Here is a 21,571-nt window from a genome sequence, read left to right as displayed (position 1 = left end):
TGATTTCAATGTTATAGGGAGATGAAATATTTTTTTATTAGAGAATATATTTTCTAAAAATCAATCTAATAACAAATGATAGGACATTGTTGATGTATTTCTTTATATTTTTACTGTTATTTTACATAGAAAAACATTTCAAACACATTCACAAAAGTATTCATGATAGATATTATAATATAAAAGTTCAATCTCTTTGGCATCTTAATAAAAAGCAAGGAGGACCATCAAAACATACTAACAATTTCCCATTCAGTGCAATGGAAATAAAGTAATTTTTAATAGAGCATGTATCATTTCAAATAAAGAGATAATGATATGGTCGGATAATATAATAATATAATTGTTTGAAAAACTATTTGCACAGTGGAAGCATACCAAAATCATACAACTTACATGAATAATAGACAACACATTGTTTATACTAGAACAAGTACAATCATGTTAGGGCATATAAACTTTCTGAATTTAATTTTGGAATTACCTCTTGAAGCGTGAGCCGATACCTTCAAGTGAATCCACAAGCTAGTTGACAAGCTAGAAACTTCAAGCAAATTCATAAGCTAGTCCACAAACTAGACCACAGTTCTACGGTCTTCTACAGTGATCCCAAGTTCACTTCCGAACCCTCTCAATACTTGGGTGGACAAGTATTTTATGGAAAAAAATTATTTTTCAAGGGTTAGAAGAATCCCTATTTATAGAGATTTCTTCTTAGTCCAAGTAAAAAGAATACCATGTCTTTCCTTAGAATAGAAAGACATGTACATCTCCCTTTCCTTAGAAAAGAAAAAGCCATGTCCTTCTTCATTTCCTTAGAATAGAAAAAGTGATATACTTCTCCCTTGCCTTAGAATATAGAAAGATACATACTTCTCCCTTTCCTTAGAATAGAGAAAGACAGACACATGCTTCTCCTTTTTCCCTTTACAATAAATTTTGAGTTCTAGATAAATATGGGCACAGTAGGGACCACAAAATTAATTACCGAGACTTTCTATTATGAAAATAATTCCAAATAATTAATTTGAATTATTCTTACCATAATAAATTACAAATCATTCCACTAGAAATTCGTAATTGCAGTCCTCTATTTATATTTTGAAATTCCCCATGTTAATATTATAGATACTAATCAATAAATTAAATTACTGACGAACTTAATTCAATAATCAATTTCCTTTAGAGCATTGCTTAACTTATTTCATGTGTCGGATTCTTAAATCCACTTGCAAGGTTTGACACGATGAAAACTTTTAAGCTTCTCAAAAAGGCATATCATCAATCTCTATACCGAGACATGGATTCCATCAACTAACTTATTATTTCACCAATATATATTATCATCATCCAATCTACCAGGAATATTGACCCACCTTAGAATCTCACCGTTTAATAAATCAAAACGATGATTAACATATACAGATCATAATAGTTATATCAGGATTAAGAATATAAGTACATTTAATAGTTTAGAGAATATGCTTTTGTCAGTCAGTTTAAAACAACTATCTCTACTCGGTCCCGTTCAATACATACAAAATGCACTAGCACAAGAAGTTAGAACTATACCATTCCCATAATCAAGATAAACTACATATAATCTTGTGCTACAATCGTCCCGATGGCATGTCCAATTTCCATCTTAGATTGTGAACAAAAAAAAAAACTTTATACTTATAAGAACCGATGATTTAATCCTCTGTGTATAAGCTTAAACTCTATACACTAAATCATCTACTATATAAGTAAACAAGCACCATAAACGAATATATGATCTATTAAAATAAATAAATAATTATTCTATAATAAATACTATATCTAAACACGTGGTTAATAGTATATATCCCAACAATAATTAATCTACAAGAAAAAATATTTTAACAGATATCTTTTAACCCTCGCGCGAAGCGCGGCCATGTACCCTAGTTAAATAGTATAAGTTTGCTTAACCGCATAATTTTTCCTTTTTATATTTATAACATATTTTTCTATTTTATAATCAGGCAAAGCACATAAATATTAATTCACTAGTAATATCATAATCTACATAAGAAATTAGTGTTTTATAAGGTATTTTTATATTTATAACATATTTTTTGTAATTTATAACTGCACAAAGCACATAAATATTCACTAGCAATATCATAATCCGCATAAGAAATTAGGAAGAGAATATTCTAAAATTATCCGTTTAATTTTTATTTTGAATGGTTTAGGGTATTTTGTAGCCTTTGGTGTAGCTAGATAGAAATAGAATAGATAAGGAAGTTGGGGTCCACCAAAAAAGAAGTTATCAAGAAGCAACCAATAAAATTTGAATGCCAAATGCTTAGTATTATCCCTAAAACCACATAAGAACATTTGTTGTTTTGTGTGGTACGTGTTCGATCTTGACTTATAGAAATGTCCAATTCATTTAGACCAAGCAAATGCACACACACATACCAAAATTATGGCTCAGTCAGTGTCCCCTACAGCAGCAGCTACACTAACCTCACTATCAACCAAGAAGAATGCCCGTTTGAGTTCTTTTAAAGTTTTGGCTTGTCAATTGGACGCAAAGATTAATGTCTCTCGCAGGTTAGCTATACGTTTAATTTATTTAATTATTTGTCTTCCAACTCCCAAAAGAATGAAGACAATATATGTTGTAGTCTTGTAGAGATGAATCTAATCCTAGACCATACACCTTAATTAGCTTGTTTGAATATAATGGTTGTTATCCATTGCGTATTGTATTGTTAGTTTAAATACAATGTTTGTTTTGATTTTTTACTTAAATTTTATTGTATTGTACCGTTTAAATCTATTGTTAGGTAACGATGAAAAGTCTCGTTTTTGTGTAGCCACTGATTTGGTATATCATTGCGTCATTTTCTTAATCTTTTCTTCTCATTTTGTCTTTACTTATTATTTAATAATCATATATGTTTATCATTTACCCAACATTTTCATAATAACTCTTCTCCCTACGGCTCTATCCGTGTTTTATCGTGTAGGCTTATTATTCAAATTGTTGATGTACACATTATGTAAAATGGATAAAATAATATAATATGATACAATACTATACATTATGAAATTCCCATGGTTTCTATCAGTCTTGTCAATTGGATTAGATCTATAAGATATGATGTAGTCAGTTAAAAATACTAGGCATAGCACTACAAATATGCAAAATGAGAAGTTCATATATATATATATAGGTAATAATAGGTAGTCTAATACTATAAATTTAGCTGACATGCAGTACAACGCTAAGAAATGCTGATATTATTGAAAATATATGGCATTTATGCAGGAGTTTGGCATTGAGCTTGGCTGGAGTAGCGGCGGCGCTGAATGGAGGTAACAACAATGCAAATGCCGCTTCAAGAAGGCCTCCACCACCCCCGCCAATGGAGAAAAAGGATCCAAATGTGAGTGGTGTGTTGGCTAAAGTATTAGCTAGCAAGAGGAGAAAGGAGGCTATGAAAGAGTCCATCGCCAAGCTAAGAGAGAAAGGGAAGCCTGTCAAAGAAGTACCATCTGAATAGTTTGTTCGATCACTATGTATATTAAGAGAGAAATTATTGCTCTTGCTCCTCTTTAATTTACATAGTTGAGTTAAAAGGTTTGCAAAATTACAAGTCAATTCTATCAATAATAATGAGATCAATGGTTAAAAACCAATCATAAAAGCTATTCATTTATATATATTTTTGAACTTCCATGGGGTTATGTGTTTGATTTAGGAAAAAGTCTCAAGGTTTTAAAGGAAGGATATGTACAAGTCACATACAACATTTGTTTGTCGGAAAAATCATATAGGTGCAAATAAAGTTAGATAATAAAAATAAGATTAAAGATAGAGCTGTCAAAATGGGCTGACCCAATCCAATCCAATTCAATCCTAACGGGCTAGAGAGTTAAATGGATTAGGAGGGTTGACCCTTTTAATTAAGGAAAAATTATATGAAATAACAAATTATTAATTCAAATTAAATGTTATAGCCATAGTTTCTTTTATTTGTAATTCGCAACAAACATTTCATGTTTTTTGTCATCTCATTTGTATACCGAAATATACAAATAGACCCATTTGGTATACATATGTGTTGTATATATGAGATAGGGAAAACATTTGCTTCAAGTTGCTAAACACCATTTGTGGCATTCTTGCCTTGGCTGCAATCAAAAGGTGGCCTTATTTCAATTTGACGTGCAAAATAGATTGCCAATTTTGTTTATATACAATTATTATGTTTTAGTTTGTATACCGAAATATACAAAAACAAATTTTTATGTATATGTATACCAAAATATACAGATTAATAGCCATAACAAACGTTATGTTTGCTATGGAGCTCAATTATACAAACTATAGTTATAGTATACAAATATGATTTTTATGTTTGCTAAACCTAAAATTTACTCTTTAATTAAAGGGCCTATAAAATAACAGCCAAACCCAGTCCTAAGCGGGTCACGGTTGGGACGAGTTGGCCCTTCAACCAAAAAATGAACAACATTGATGTCTTAGAAAGAGTATCTAAGAGTATCGAACGCTGATCTCTGATGAACATGACATCAATACAAATAAAAATTAATTTATAAATTACATATTTCAGTGAATACTACAAAAATACATAATAGCCATGATACAATATCGTAAGATTCATCCGAGCAAAAAATATTACATAATCAATTTTTCATAAACAAGACAACAAAGGGAAAATGAAAAATTAGGCATAAAAACAAAAATATGTTTGATTTTAATGGGCTAATGACCCTAAAATATAGAAGATCTACAAAAGAGTTAGACTTGATTTTATATTTTTTTAGATATTTATTAATAAATTTTTTACAAATAAAACACTACTAAAATATTTATAATAAATATTTTTTAACATTCATAGCCCATGAACTGGCCTCTAAGCCTCGCGGTTTGAGCCTACGAGGCTAGCGGTCCAAATAAGGTTAAGCCTAAAAGCCTCGTTCCTAAATGAGCTAAAATATTAAGCCCAATCTTATATAATTCAAGGATTGGATTGAACCGACTTAATAAATCAATCTTATTTTGACAGCTCTAATCGAAGACAAGTTAATTAGGTTGATTAAGCTTTCTTTCGTTTTCAAAAACCTTATGATTCGATCCGCATCTCTTCGCATTAATTGTTTCTTACCATGTGCGTATCTTTATGTCAAGTCATATGTCCACGTGGCAATTGTTGAGGCCTCTTTTTATCGCATAGCTCTTTTCATTTACAAATGCCACAACCCAAGCAGTTGTTGTTCGTGTGTTTTTTGCTTCTATGCTTGTTGCCATCGTAGGAATAATTGTTATTAACCTGTATTTCTAAAACACTTAGGGGCCGTTTGGTTATTGTATATAAGACATATCTTATTCATATATAAAAAGTTGCATTAGCTTTATTATGTTTGGTAGATGTTTTGTATTAGGTATAAAGGTCAATATAAGTTATACCATGTTTGATTGATACGATTTTGAATGTTATATAAAAATTATTCATATATATATTTATACGGTGTTTGGTTGTGTTTTTTGTTGTCTTACATAATTAATACCAACATAACTTATGAGGAAATCTATGTATAAGTTATGTGAGATAGTAGGTGGAATAAGTTATGTGGGTATTATTACATATTTACCCTATTAATATTTTTTATTTTTTTTTAATTGAGAACTTTACAGTTTTCCTTACTACGTTTGTTTTTCTATTTGTTTTTATATACAAACAATTTTTATTTCTTTCTATATATATGTACGTACAGTTTGTATTTATTTATGTAAATATAAATATTTTATTAATATTAGAAGTTGGTTGTATGAATTTTGACGGCACATAGTTAATCGAATAGTAGCGATATATATTATTAAATATATTCAACATATTTAATTATCATGTATTATTATTTTGTTAATAATATATATTACTAATTTACAACAAATTCAATATTCAATAGTTAATAATCCATGTATTGTAATAGCTAATATTCGCATAGCTAAACCATGCATAACTAAACCATGCATAATTAATACCTGCATAACTAATACCTGTATAACTCTAACCAGTAACCAAACGACCCCTTAGAACAATGATTTTGAAGAATTTGGTAAGTACAATAAGTTTAAAAAATATTTTCAAAACTAGAAACTTAAAATCAGTAATAAAAAATAACATCAAGTGAATACATCAAGGATCAAATAATCTCAACCCTCGGAGGCTCGGACCATTTTGATCATTTTCTTAAAAAAATTGATGTAAGACCGGCTGGTGGTAGGTAGAGTGATAAACTTAGAGGACCTGATCACATTTAATAGAAGTTATGGTGATATTTTTGTAATTTTTTCGATAGTAAAATTCCTCACAAGTCAAAATTTCCTAGTATCGAGGAACTCGTAATAAATAGAAGAGAGTACCTAAAAACAGAAAGTGCAGAAGGTTTCGCAGGAGAAAATGGAAGTCGGAAAACTGATTTTGGGGTTGAGTTATCTACAATATGTATACCCTCTATTTATCATTTACCTCTTTTTCCTTCCATTGGAGAGAACTCCACCTCCACACTTTGATGTATCAACTTCTTCAGTCAAGTATTTGCCTGGCTTCGGTTTTCTTCCTTTTCAACTAGATACTGGGTAAGAAGTTTTTTTTTTTTTTTTGGATTCTTTTTGTACAAGATGGTATTTGTAATTTGTTGTGTTGTTACTGTGTATGATAGGTATATAGGAGTTGGTGAAGGTGAGGAAGTGCAACTGTTTTATTATTTTGTGAAGTCAGAGTCGGATCCTGAAACCGACCCGCTTATACTATGGATAACAGGTGGACCTGGTTGCTCTTCACTTGAAGGATTGACTATGGAATTTGGTAATATACTTCATCATAATATGTAGTAGTAGTTGTAGTATTCACTTAATTTTTATGTTTACTTGGAAATTCTTTTAGCCCTTTTCTTCGGTGTAGTCGGAGAGATTTGATTTTGTAATCCTTTTATAAGTTTATTTTTAGTCTCTCCTTATATAAGAAGGTGTGGAGGACACGGATTAAGATTGAAAATTAGTAGGTAAGAGTGTGTCCGTGCTAGTAGGTAGGAGTGCATTGTCTTGATGCTTCTTACTAGTAGTCTTAGTGCTATGCTTGTAGTTTCTTGTTCTTCGATTTTGTTGATATATGTTTTTTCGTGTAGTTTGATGGTAGTAATATTTGGTTGTGGTACGGTTCTGCTACTATCTGATGTTATGTTTACTACCTATTGTCTCTTGTACTTCCATTACGTACTTTTTAGTTTGTTTTTGTCTTGAACTGAAAGTCTATTAGAAACAGTCTCTGTACCTCATTTGTGAGGTAAAGATAAGGTCTACGTACATTCTACCCTATTCCCACAGAGTGGGGTCTGGGGAGGGTAGAAGACCTTATCTTTACCTCACAGATGAGGTACAGAGACTGTTTCGAATAGACTTTCGTCTCAAGACAAAAACAAACTAAAAAGGTACATAATGAAAGTACAAGAGACAATAGGTAGTAAACATAACAACAGCTATATTCATTATTATATTAATAATTGAAAACCTAGAGCTGCGAGGACTAATCAATCCAATTTGGTAAACCATCATATCCAGGTCCTCTGCACTTTGATGATATGGAGTATAATGGTAGTTTACCTACTCTATCATTGAATACCCATTCATGGACCAAGGTGAACACTTACCTTACTCTTTAAGAAAGTACATATAAAATTTTGAATGATTCTAGATTGTTGAAATGCCAATAAATGAAATGGTTTAGGTGGCAAGCATAATCTTTCTAGATTTGCCAGTGAAGACAGGATTCTCTTATGCAACAACTGAAAAGGCAAATCAAACAGATAATTTACAAACTGGTGAACACGCTTACCAATTTCTTCAAAAGGTAATTTCTTTCATTTTCTTTTTGTTTCTTTGTGCTCTTTTATTTGCATATTTAGTTGTTCTCCTACTTCTCTATCAGTGAGATGAATGACGATTTGGTTTTAAAGAATTTCCATTGTAGTTGAAATTAAATAGCTTTTGCTTTTAATCATGCACGATTTGATTTTATAACAATTTCCATCTTTTCTTCTACGTTGTTTTTCTACATTTTGCATTAATTTGCTAATATTTGTATTTTGGCATTTTGTAGTGGTTGGCTAATCATTCAAAGTTCCTTCAAAATCCAATATATATTGGCGGTGACTCGTACTCTGGGACAACTGTTCCAATTGTTGTTCAAACAATATCTAATGGTAAGGTTTTGAAGGATGAAAACTTGACTTCACCATCAAGAATTTAATTTAATCTTATTCTTTTCTTTATTGATCTACTTTCATTCTAGATTTGATTTCGTATAATAATTATATGCTACAACATTTCTCCTCAAATTTTGAAGTTCAAAACTAAATAAAGTCTTACAGTTATGAACTGAATTTGTCTAAATGCTACTCTAGGATGTGTATGCTAGTTTGGACCTATATAAAAAGGGATCTATGTAGTTTGGATCAATTGTTTTATTGCCTGAGTTTATATATCTGATACTAAGAAGTAAGATGTGGTTAGTGATTAGTACATGTGTGATCTATTGTAGTTTCATTCATGTACTAGTCAGTTGATTGTGAAACAAAGTAGAAGTTTTGATCAATGCACGGATAATCATATTTATCTTGTTTTAGTTCCTGTCGTAATAGAAAATTTCATTAGATAAAAATTTAATCAAAATTTATTTTCTCAATTTGTTGTTATCATCAAAAGTAAGTAAGTACCAGATAAATTACGAACCCCTGGGCTAACAAAATGCATAATTATCTTTTATTTATTGCTTGACCGAGATATTTATCAGTATCAGTAAATTTTGCTACTTCAAATGTTTTAAGGTAAATAATAGGAATAAAAAAAATCATAGAGTTGTCACAAAATATTATTGTTGCTGCATTACATTTGCAGTTGTGGTGTTACACTTTAATTTCATAGCTTTCATGAATTTTAGCTTTTACAGCATTTAACTTAAAAAGTTATAGTAGTGACAGTAAGCGGTGGAATCAATATGTGATCTCTTTGTTTCTTCTTTTATGTATCATATTTTGACGTAGGTTCTTCATTCCAGAAATTTTGCACACTGGATTGCTATAATGAATTATGCTCCTTTCAAATGTTTGTCTTGTATATGCATGTATTATAAAGAGTTCAATGTTCCCTCCTCACTGTGCAAGTATTCCATCTGAAGTCAATTAGAAGGATTTCAATGCACTTCTACTCTACACATAATTCTACTTTTGACATTCATTAGAAGTTTTTATCATGCAGGGAATGATGCGAAGACCAAGCCAATGATTAATCTTAAGGTTTGTGATTTTGTAGTCTTTCGCTACTGCATTAGACGTATGTTGTGTGTGTACACATGTACATTGACGAGGGGGTGCCACTAAGTGACTTAGATAGACATATTTTCCTACCACATGGATGTGGCTGATTAAAAACCTTTTTTTTTTGCCAAATTTTCTCCCTTAACTTGTGCAATCAAACAAGCTTGGACACTAGAGTTATAGTCAGGAAATAGACAGGGAGCAAATCATGGGGAAAAAGAAGAACAAAATGAAAATTGAATCATATGAACAAGAAAAACAAGATTTATGTGGTTCGCCGATATGCCTGTTAAGAATGTTGTAAATGAGACTAGTATTTAGGATTAGTCTGAATTAATTAGATTGATTCTTTCGTTGTGTAGTCAAAATACTTATTTCCTATTTTTGCACTTGGATATTCCCTATCTAAACCAGTAGCTTGAGGGTATAATAGGCTTAGTTTCTCTCAATTCTCTCCTCTGTCTTATTTTCTCACATGTTGTTAGAATTATGACCTCCTTAATTCAGTAAAGGAACACATACTTACTACCTGTTCTTAACGTTTGATAATAGTGGTAAACAATTTTGTAAATAATAATCAGTTCACAACTTCGTATTAATTATCACAACTTCAAACTACACAACGATACCTATGTAATTTAAGGAATTATAAACTCTAATCCCTTACTACCCAAGACAAAAAACCCTAGGTTTAAGTCTTCTAAAAAGTCTTCCAAGTTGCTCCAACTTGTTAGACTCTTCCTACACTTAACACTCAATTATAGTCAATAACTATTAACTACAATCTTACAAAACTCGCAGCACCCCAAGTAATATACAAAACTCTCAAAAACTCTTTGATAGTGTTTTGATGATCTCTCTATGTAAGTGCGCAATTTTTTCTGACGAAAATATTGCCCTATTTATAGATCAAAACTCCTCAAAGTCTTGTTCAACTCGAACTCGACTTCACCGCGTCTTTTGTCTAGTTTCCTTACTCGCTTTGGTCTCCTTGTCCAGCTTGGTCTCCTTTGTCAACTCGGTTTCCTTATTTGACTTGTCTTTCTTCATTGTGCTCTATTTCTTTTTGACTCATAATAATAATAGAACCGTGTTTATGTTTTGCGCCATATTTTATAAGTTATAAAACTCCTACTTGCTTGACTTTAGTAACTTGTTCCTTGCATTAGTCCGTCTTCAAAACTCCTCCTTGACTTTACACATGTTGTAAGATCCCTTCTGTTAAAACTCTTGTTGTGCAATCATCACAGACGTCAGGGAGGAAGAAAAGATTGTCAGGATGCATTTTTTGATGACCATAGAAATTGTCTGACTCAACTTCAGTATCAAAAAAATGTTAGTGTGAAAACCAATACTACTGCTATGTTCTCTTTAACAACTTAAACTTATATATGAGATGATCACACACTTCAACAGTTACCACTAAGACTACTTATAACTACCACTATCACCTACTACATAATAGGTCATCAAATTTAGTATTTTAAATGTACAGTATTAATGAAAGGTTGAGCTTCTGCTACATATAGTTGACGCACATATTGCATGTTAGGGATTGCAGTGTATGCCGTTGGTATATGTTGGCCTGCTTGGTATTTTTGGGTAAGCGAGGTGGTTTGGGTTAGTGGAGTAGTTTGGTTCAGTGAGTTAGTTTGGATGACTGGAATTTGGGTAAGTGAAGTTTGGGATGCATATGGACTAGTGAATGGTATAGGGTTGGCTTGTTGCGCATTGTTTTGTGGAAAGTTAGGTTGTTGAGGGTTGGTGGATTGTTTGGAAGCAGTTGGATTGGTCTTGTAAAGGGAGGGGTTTGGTGGAAAGTGTTGAGAAGTAGGAGAGTCAACACGTGGAATAGTTGTGTTTGTTCCATGCTCGGAAACCTCACCAATTTGTCCATCTCCCTGAACACACCACTTTTCGAGCATGGAACAAACACAATTGTTCCACCTCTTTTTCCACATGTTGACTCTCTTACTCCTCAACACTTTCCACCAAACCCCTCCCTTCACAAGACCAATCCAACTGCTTCCACCAACCCTGAACAACCTAACTTTCCACAAAACAATCCACAACAAGCCAACCCTTTACCCTTCACTACTCCATATGCATCCCAAACTTCACTTACCCAAACTCCAGTCATCCAAACTAACTCACTGGACCAAACTACTCCACTAACCCAAACCACCTCGTGTACCCAAAAATACCAAGCTGCCCAACATATACCAGCAGCACACGCTGCAATCCCTAACATGCAATATGTGCCTCAAGTATATGTAGCGGAAGCTCAAGCTTTCATTAACGAGGTCCTTGATGATTGCAACCTTCTTAGCCATTTATGTGTAGCCATTAGTTTCTTGAGGCATGTTTTCAGTGTATGCTTCTTATACAACAACATACCTAGTGAAATTCCATAAGTGGGGCCTGGGGAGAGTAGAATGTATGCAAATCTTACCACTACCTTGTGGAGGTAGAGAAACTATTTTCGAAAGGCCCTTGGCTCAAGTGTAGCAAATTCAGGTACAAAGGAGACAATGAAGAAAATATAGCAAGTAACAAGAAAATAGTGCGATAATCGAAATACAATAAACAACATACGAGGATAGGTAATTGAAAAAAATAATAAGCAATGATAAATGTATAAAACAAGAACTACAATATTACAACTAGTACAATGGCAAACACCAATCACCCTAAGCAAGACAACACTACACTACCTACTAACCTTCTACTCAAATACATGTCCTCCACATCCTCGTATACAAGGTCATGTCCTCAGTAACCTGAAGTTGTGTCATATCCTATCTTATCACCTCTCCCCAATACTTCTTCAACCTTCCTCTGCCTCCTAATTTTGTTGTCACATTAGTAAGAGAATGAACTTACTTTTCTAATAACGTCTTCATGTTATGCGGTTACTGAATTTGATTTGGATGTAGCACCGTGAAACTAAGTTGCTCGGACTCTTCACTTTGGGTGCCGCACTTGTGTTGACACGATGTGGGTGTGGAATCCGTACCCGATCTGGTCAACTAGTTTTGGGTACTTTGACCGAATTCGATGGAGAAATTTCAGCCAGTTTCGATGATTTCTATAATCAAAACAAAAACTAAGGTGAAACTAAAGAAAATGAAATACCTTGTATCTATGAATTTCTATTGCCACTTCCTTTCCTTTTATATCCTTTCGGGGTTCTCCTCTTGATCAATATTTCGCCTCAAGTTTTTCATATAATATCTCATAATTTAGGTTTTATAACTCTATTTTTAGATATTGAAATTATGTTAAGATGAATCCCGCACCCGTATCCATACATGAATTCGTATCCCCGAATCTTAAAATTTAGATCATAGAGGATCCAATCTCTGGATTCATACCCGAGTTCGAGCAACTTAGCCCTGAAATTCACATGAGATAAGTAAACCACTCCGCTTGCATGCATACAACATTACAACTGACTATATCCAAGCCAAGCTTATGTGCATATGATAAGGCAATGAAGTAAGAAAATATCAAGGACGATAGAATTGTATGTGCAGGACTCTCTGTCTATGTTAACCACAAATGGACATGTTATTTGTGAATTGCACTTAACCACAATGGGCACACTATTTGTAAATTGCACTATCTGCTATTTTTATAAAGCATATAACATGAGATGAGTTATATTATAGATGCCAATTCATACTTGAAAAAAATTGTAGGGTTACATACTTGGAAATCCTTTGACAATTAATCCAGATGAATTAAACTATAGGATCCCATTTGCTCATGGTATGGGACTTTTATCTGATGACCTGTACAAGGTAAACCTATACCTGCTTTTGCTTTGATCTTCCCACTGCAATTTCTTCATCACTTTCCTTCTTGTTATTGCATTTCCATTTAACTCTTTAATTTTGTGTGTTCTTTGTAGGCGTTAGTGTCCAACTGTAGAGGAGAATATCAGAATATAGCTCCGAACAATTCAGCTTGTTCTAATAGCGTTCAGACATTCAATAAGGTTCACACAGTTTCATTTTTCATGCAGCACACCATTTTCCTCATTTCAAATGAAAATTAATACAAGCCATGAACTTATAGTTATGCGAGGGAATAAATAAAGAACACATTCTAGAGCCTCTTTGTGATAGTGTTTCGTTAAAGAGATACAGATCAGTTGGCCGCAGAACATCTCTTTATGCGAAGCTCCAGAAACTCGAGAATTCAATGGTGCTTCCCGGAGTTAAATGTCTTGTAAGTGTTCATAATCCATAGTTTCATTTAGATATTAAACTACATTTTAAAATCTTTTTCTATTTTAGATAGTTTATTTTTTGGTTTGGTTCCTTACACATTCAATATTGCACACAAATGTAGTGGAGGTATACAAATCTTCCATATGAATATTTTATTCCTACAAATGTAGGAGGACTGGCGCAAGCTTTCTGTTCATTGGGCCAATGATGATAGTGTTCAAGAGGCTCTTCATGTTCGAAAGGTTTATCAATTGTCTTGATAAAAGCATACACGTTAAACGAAGTGATAAGTAATTCAAAAGTTCAATTTTAGGGAACCATTCAAAATTGGACACGATGCAGGGGAGACTTATCTTTCACATACAATGTCTACAATGTTGTACCATATCACGCCAATCTTAGCGCCAAAGGTTATAGGTCACTTATATACAGGTATGACAACTACATTTTAATGTTATATTTGCAAAAACAAATCTCATGATCTTATCTATTGCTGGGCATTGCCATGTCATTATCGTGTACTGATACACATACATATGGAATTGCAGTGGTGATCATGATTTGACTATTCCTTTTATTTCAACTGAAGCATGGATTGGATCACTTAACTACTCAGTTACTGATGATTGGCGGAAATGGATTGTAAATGGCCAAGTTGCTGGGTAGGTAACCAAATGTTTCTTCCTTTGTTTCTGACCTTAAATGGAGAGGTTTAAGTTGTTTCATCTTTTATTTCCATTGTTCTGTAGCTACACGAAGTCTTACTCTAATAATTTGACATTTGCCACTGTGAAGGTAAGTTTCTTGACTTCACTTTCACTTTAATTCTTCTCATAAACTCTCTTTTATGTTTCCAATTATATTTAATTTCCTTAGTGATATTTGGCTACGTTGCTCAGATTCTTCAAAAATGTCAACGTGTGTGTTGGATTCTCCAAAACTAGTGTATTTTTGGAGAATTCGACACGGGTGCGACATCGAAAGTGAAGAGTTCGCGCAACTTAGGTATTTGGTGGATTAAGTGTGTGAAGTTGTAGTGTATGCCATCATTTTCAGGGATCAGGTCATGTGGCTCCTCTTTGGAAACCTTTAGAATGTTTAACCATGCTTACAAAATGGATATCTTACAAACAACTTTAGGTCTTCTCAAGTCTGGAATAGATGATGCTGGTTAGTTGCTGGATCTTCCTCTCGTCTTTTTGAAATAATTTGATGTTTTTGAGCTTTTCGACTCACCAACTTATGTATTTTTACCCCAGTTTCTAGGAAGCTTGTTTCACCATTGGTTCACAAGAAGGGAACTTCTTTGTTATAGATTCTTGGGGATCGTCTGGTAAAGTGTATTAGAAAAAATAATCCATGCGTTATATGAGATATTATTTAGTACTATGTTTGGTATTTAGTAATACCATGAAATTAATATATGTAACGACAAACTTCACAACCAATATGACTAGGAAATCTTTTTGCAACAAATTTACAAATCACACTACACCTATGAATTTCAAAATTCTCATAATACAAAAAAATTTACTGCTTTTTACATCAGAAGAAAATCTTGATAATATTCCATCTAGCTATTCATTCTCACTTATCATCAATTTTTTAGAAAACACTATTCATCACCTTCTTAAACAAACTATGCTACATGATTTGTATAACAGGCGTTTATTCATTATTTACAAACTCTTTTCTCAACTTGTTAAGTTTTTTTGTCAACAAATCTAGATTGTGACTCGATCCTTTAGGCTTCAATTTCATAATATCAGCATTGTAATCACGAGTCATTATATTTGCAAACTGAATTCAAATGAAAAAACATATTAAATTTGAATTGAAATATAAGTTTATCTTGTTAACTTTGAAATATGAATTTAAACTATATGATTACATCATCATCATATATTATTATAAGTGGGAAGATCTTAACTTCAAAGTTGAATTACGATTTTACTCTTTCACTAAATTTAAATATTATTAAAAAAACTAATTAATACAATATTAAGTAATAATTATCTGGTATTAATCCATTATATTTTTAGATAGAATTAACTCACAGAATTCTAAAATGGAGTTTGGTAGATGAAGTATTTCGTAACAACAAAATGCTTTAAATTATATCCTTTAAAAATTGAAATATCCTTAAATATTAAACAACAAAATGCCCTTTGAATTATCATACATCTTAATATGGCACACATATTTAGATTTAGTTAGAAATTTTATATATCCCAACTTTAACCAATCCAATTCTCATAGATGTTATGTATATCATCAATTTTTAAATGACTTTTATAATTCATGACTTGTAATTATACATACCAAAAAGTTGTTTTCAAAATCACTTTATATTAGTATAATTGTTGATGGATGATTATTGGTGGATGTAATTATATTGCTCATCATAGTCACTTTATGTTAATGCATACACTTAGTTATTCTAATGTATAATTGTTGATGGATGATTGCTGATGGATGTTATTGATCATCACATATGCAACAAAAAAAAACCAAATCTATTTATGTTTTTGTTAGTTATTGAGGAAGTTCCTCCATTCTTTTAAACTGAAACTTTCTCTCTTTAATTTTTGTTATTTAAGGGGTCGTTTGGTGTGAGGGATAAAAAAAATGGTGGTGGGATAAGAAAATAGTGATGAGATAAAGTTTTTGTATCTTAATTGGTTGCCATGTTTGGGATAACTTATCCCACCATTTATATCATAGTGATAGGATAAGTTATCCCATATATATGGTGGGATAAGTTATCCCAGGATAGCCAACCCTAGGATAACTAATCCTGGGATAACTTATTTCCAACCAAACGACGTTTTAGAATTCATTAGCCATTTTATTGTTTTTAGTCTACTCCATTTCATCTTATTTTCGAATATTTGTGGGATGAATAGAATGTACATCTGAAGTTGTATAACTTATTGTGATGCTATAATAATGTAATGGATATTGATAAATTTTTATATATTCTCTTCAAACGTTATATGTCATCTTCACAACTAATAACTCATGTGAAATCTACGTATCAAAATGATACAATTTCTTAAAACTATTTGATATGATTGTCAGATTGTCCATTTGATGTTAAGCTTTAATTTGGTGTTACACTCCTTCTCTTTTGATTACTTCATTTTATGAATAACTATTTATACATATTGTAATTGTATTTAAATCATTTACAAATATTTATACTAAGTAGCGTGAAATACACACATATTTTCTATTACGAAAATTCAATTTTTTTTTATTATATAGAAATCGTGTAGTAATTACAAGGAATAAACGCACAATGCACATTCCCAAAAACTAATTTATATAAATACATTCATATGCTCTACATAATAAAAATATTTTCACCTTATTTCTTGATGACATGAAAATTTCATTTGCAATATTCTTCTAACAGATTTTTAGCAATTGATTTCCACCTCAAATTTCTAGGAATGGAATTCGAAACACAAACAACTATACCTGCGTAACTCTTGAATAAAAAAGGAATCCACCTAATTTTTACTCTCTCTATCTCAATTTTTGTGACATATTTCGAATTTCGAGATTCAAACAAAACTATTTTTGACCGTAATTGTCACTTATCTTGACTTATAGTACTTTTTACGTAGTTTACAAATATATAAGTTTCAGGTTAAAAAAATTAAAAATTTCATGAGCAAATTCTCGGTCAAACTTAAACTATTTGATTCTAAAAAAAAATGAAATGTGTCGCATAAATTAGGACAGAGGGAGTAATATTTATTAGGTGACTTAAATATTTTCAAGAAACTTATTATGGTAAACATTTAATCCCCAATACCAAGGATATAAATTGAATTGTCCATTTTCAACAAAATAAAAATTGTTCTTGGTGATTTGTTGTTTGTTAGTGAAAAATTACAAAATAACAAAAATTACAAGATTACAATTGAAAATAAAAATGAAGAAATAAATCTCTTCAGGCTGAGGCGTAGATATCTCGCTCTCTTTAAGGAGACTCAAACCCACTGCAGTAAATGTTTTTCACCGGTTCAACAATAGTCCTTCTTCACTTGTCCCCTCCAGGTTACAACAACCTAATCACAAAATATAACTCAACAACTTTGGACAAGAGTTGAGTCTAAAGCCCCACAAAAGAAACACCTCCCTTCAACTAATAAGAACTTTCTTTTTTAACAAACTTTATGCACTCTATATTTTTTTGTGTGTTAAACAAATGAAGACCACCACTATTTATAGTAGAAGAAGTCTTCCTAGGAATAAATAGGAAGATAATGGAGTACTAAGTAGTGAAGATAATGGCCTTAGGAGTTACATATGTTACAAGGTATAATATGTTACAAGGTATAGTTGAGGAATAAAGAATGGAATTGATGCTTGATAACCAATGTTAACAACAGACAACAAATGTGCTGCCCATGGTCAGTCCTAGGGGTGTACATGGCCGGGTTGGTTCGGGTTTTTCAAATATCAAATCAAACTATTTGTGTCGGATTTTTAAATTCATAAACCAAACCAAACCAATAAAACTCAGGTTTTTCAACCTTGGGTTTTTTCGGTTTTTCGGGTTGTTCCGGTAAAGTATTCATACAAACATATAATTTACTTGTACTTTAAATATTTCTTTAGTCCTACCAAAATACAACTATCTAAGTTGTTTCTTAAAAATATAATACAATATGATATGATTAATGACACTAAAATATCCAACAAAAATAATAATAATGAAATCGCGTAAAACAAATATTGCAAATTAACAAGTCATAATGAAAATGATCATAATTTAAAAGTACTAAATCATGCTAAAATTAAGTTTAAAAAGCATTAGTTACATGACTAAATATTAAAGGAAATTAAAATTAGATTATGTATTTTAATTGTCTAAACCAATGTAAAACTAAAGAACACATATTCAATATTATTGTCATTCTTAGTGTTGAATTGGTTTCCTTTTTGCATTAGTATTAATTTGATTTTGATTTAAGCTTTATTATAATTACCAACATTTGGGGACTATAATTTTTATTGGCTCATTCATAATTCTAAGTTGTGGACTATAATTTTTATTGGTTCATTCATAATTCTAAGTTTCAAACTTGAAATAATATATTAAAAAATAAAAACTATGACAATGTATAAGAAATATTTAAAAATAATATCAAAGTAAATATTTTTATGTATAAAATAAAATTTTAAAATTATATATATAATGTCGGGTTGGTTTGGTCTCGGGTTGGTTTTTTTTAGTTAAAACCAAACCAACCCAAATATAGTCGATTTTTTTTTTCAAAACCAAACCAAGTCAAACCAAATCACTAGTCGGGTTTTTTTTTAGGGTTGACTCAATTTGCGATTTAATTCAATTTTCGGTTCGATTTTGTACACCCCTAGTCAGTCCACCAACGTTCTCAGCAACGTTTTATTTCCTCCAAAATAATGAGCAATTAAGCCCAAAATGTGCACATAATGAGTGGATAGTAATGTTACTTAAAACAATATGTAAGAAAGCTGCCACTCACGGACACAGAGGCATTCCAAATGACAAATTTTATTAATTTAAAATGCTAAATTACCAACAATCTCCCACTCATTTTAATATTAATCAAGAGAGTCTATTAGTTGAAGGAAGACTATCATGCATAATGAAGGTGTGCTCTTCATTGAACCTCCACTTAGTAAAATAGTAATTTTTACTCCAGAGTCGTAGTGGTTTCAGACTTGAACTATGACTGCTTAAGGGATATAAAATGTCACTGCCTACACATAATAGTCAAGGTATTGACATGAACTTTAAAAGTCAGCACATTATGGCTTTGTGCTATCCCGGTTTCATGTGTGCTTTTGAGAATAAACCAATTCTTATAGGAAGCGACCTACTTCCACACATCACATAGGTGAAATCTGTCGAGAGTGCTCCTGTAAGTTTAACACTCCACCCATACGGGCTACAAATATTCATTAAGAGTTTTGTAAACTCAACCTTCACAAATTACTACAGCAAACAATGCACTCACATCATAGGGAGGGAATAAAAAAAAATAGTGCATTTTTTCACAACAGGTCATCATATGATTAGTTTTTCTCTTTGAACCTAGTTATAGGATCTCTAGTCCCAGGTTGGGTTTCCTCATATATGACTCAAGGATTTATAGGCTTCAATCCCATTCCCTCGATGTGCTCTAGACCTTTTCTCTTGTTAAGGCCTTAGCAAGAGGATCTGCAAGATTCTCACAAAATTTGACATAATCAACATTAATGGTACCATTTGTCAAATATGATCTTACATTACTGTGTTTCCTCCTTATAGGTCTGGATTTACTGCTATAATAACGGTTTTAAACTCTACCAATCGTAGCGGTGCTATCATAATGAATTAAAATCGGAGGAATTGGTTTTTCAAAATAAGGTATTTGAAATAATAAATCTCTTAACCAATTCGCTTTCCTCACTAGTTGAAGCTAAAGCAATTAGTTCAGCCTCCATGGTAGAGTTAGCAATTATAGTTTACTTTTTTGATCTCCAACAAACAACACCACCACCTAAAGTAAAGACATAATCAGTGGTAGAACATGAATCACCTGATAATGTGTTCCAATCTGCATAACAAAAGCCTTCAAGTACAACAAGATATTTTTTTTAAAAAACAAACCACATTTTTTTGTTCTAATTAAATATCTCGTAACTCTTGTTATAGCATGCCAATGTTCATTACCTGGCTTGCTTGTAAACCTGCCAAGTACTCCTACTGCATATGCAATATCAGGCCTAGTGCAATCAGTCACATACCTCAAACTTCCGATTATGCTAGCATATTCCTTTTGATTTATTACATCATTTTCACTTTCAATAGGAAATAAGTCAACACTTGAATCAAAAGGAGTAGCAACATGCTTACAATCAAGAAAGTTATATTTTTTCAAAATTTTCTCAACATAATGTGACTGGTCAAGGAAAATTCCCTCACATGTTCTTGTTATTTTTATTCCAAGAATAGAATTTGCCTCACCAAGATCTTTTATATCAAAATGACTTCTAAAAATATTTTTAGCTTCATCAATAACATTCATGTTAGAGCCAAAGATCAATAAATCATCAACATATAAGCAAATAATCACATGTGAATTATTCCAAGACTTGTGATATATGCACTTATCAAACTCATTTGTTTTAAAACCATTTTCAATCATGCAGGAATCAAACTTTTCATGCCATTGCTTTGATGCCTGTTTCATGCCATATAGGGATTTAGTAAGTTTACATACTTTGCTTTCTTGGCCTGCTTCAACAAAAGACTCGGGTTGATCCATATAAATTTCCTCATTTAGGTCTCCATTTAAGAAAACAATTTTTACATCCATTTGATGAATTTGCAAATAAAAAACTGCAACCGTAACAATTAAAAGTCTTATGGATGTAATTCTTGTTACCGGTGAAAAAGTATCAAAAAATTCTAGGCCTTCTAGTTGTTTACAGGGGCGGCTTAACGTAATCGGAGGCCTAAAATGAAATCTTAATTAGAGGCCTCAAATCTAAATAAACTTCACATGCATTTATTTAAAATTTATTTTTCTTACATTTTAAATGCAAAGTATTACTTAATATTTTTTTTATATATAAATGATTTATTCGATTTCTTTTTCAATTATTAGTTTTAAATAAGATTTTATTAATTCAACGTTGAAAAATATTATTTTACTCGGGCAATCATTATATGAATTGTTAACATAGTTCTACAAGTAATAAGTTGACAAATTTCAAATAAATATAAGAGTTAGAACCATAGCTTTGATAAAGTTGATAATTTGGTTACCCCACATTTTACTATGGTTGTTGTAATGCTTGAACTATGGTTGTTGTAATGCTTGAAAATGTAAGAAGAAATGGAAAAAGAATTTACAATTCAATTTGTTCAACACTTTTCGACTATTAAATGATATTTTTGATAGAATATTACT

At 31.7% G+C, this 21,571-nt stretch overlaps 2 protein-coding genes across 3 annotated transcripts; both read left to right on the top strand.

Moving 5' to 3' along the window:
- Window positions 1-2,370: 2,370 nt before the first annotated feature.
- Window positions 2,371-3,690, top strand: LOC125861788 (uncharacterized). The gene is made up of 2 exons (XM_049541653.1): window positions 2,371-2,583; window positions 3,305-3,690. Exons 1-2 carry the CDS (start codon window positions 2,456-2,458, stop codon window positions 3,537-3,539), a joined length of 363 nt encoding a protein of 120 aa, XP_049397610.1. The 5' UTR covers window positions 2,371-2,455; the 3' UTR covers window positions 3,540-3,690.
- A 2,714-nt stretch (window positions 3,691-6,404) lies between these two features.
- LOC125861773 (serine carboxypeptidase-like 7) lies at window positions 6,405-15,147 on the top strand. Of its 2 annotated transcripts, XM_049541638.1 has the most exons (15): window positions 6,405-6,643; window positions 6,727-6,872; window positions 7,625-7,701; window positions 7,791-7,913; window positions 8,163-8,265; window positions 9,320-9,357; window positions 13,080-13,181; window positions 13,292-13,378; window positions 13,459-13,611; window positions 13,784-13,855; window positions 13,927-14,045; window positions 14,162-14,275; window positions 14,363-14,408; window positions 14,670-14,783; window positions 14,873-15,147. In XM_049541638.1, exons 1-14 carry the CDS (start codon window positions 6,465-6,467, stop codon window positions 14,751-14,753), a joined length of 1,443 nt encoding a protein of 480 aa, XP_049397595.1. In that variant the 5' UTR covers window positions 6,405-6,464; the 3' UTR covers window positions 14,754-14,783; window positions 14,873-15,147. The 2 variants fall into 2 exon arrangements, 1 of the variants encoding a protein (XP_049397595.1); XR_007445985.1 differs by lacking the exon at window positions 14,363-14,408.
- Window positions 15,148-21,571: the final 6,424 nt, after the last annotated feature.

This window comes from Solanum stenotomum, chromosome 4 (genome assembly GCF_019186545.1).
Source record: "Solanum stenotomum isolate F172 chromosome 4, ASM1918654v1, whole genome shotgun sequence".
Lineage (NCBI taxonomy): Eukaryota > Viridiplantae > Streptophyta > Magnoliopsida > Solanales > Solanaceae > Solanum > Solanum stenotomum.
The sequence above is the reverse complement of the archived record's forward strand: the minus strand, read 5'-3'. Positions and strand labels throughout refer to the sequence as shown.

Excerpts from the sequence above, each read along its gene's own strand:
- LOC125861773 (XM_049541638.1), top strand. The coding sequence starts at position 6,465 with ATGGAAGTCGGAAAACTGATTTTGGGGTTGAGTTATCTACAATATGTA. Across the intron at positions 13,182-13,291 it reads TATCTGATGACCTGTACAAG|GCGTTAGTGTCCAACTGTAG; the intron begins GTAAACCTATAC and ends TGTTCTTTGTAG. Across the intron at positions 14,046-14,161 it reads TATAGGTCACTTATATACAG|TGGTGATCATGATTTGACTA; the intron begins GTATGACAACTA and ends ATGGAATTGCAG.
- LOC125861788 (XM_049541653.1), top strand. The coding sequence starts at position 2,456 with ATGGCTCAGTCAGTGTCCCCTACAGCAGCAGCTACACTAACCTCACTA. Across the intron at positions 2,584-3,304 it reads AAGATTAATGTCTCTCGCAG|GAGTTTGGCATTGAGCTTGG; the intron begins GTTAGCTATACG and ends GCATTTATGCAG.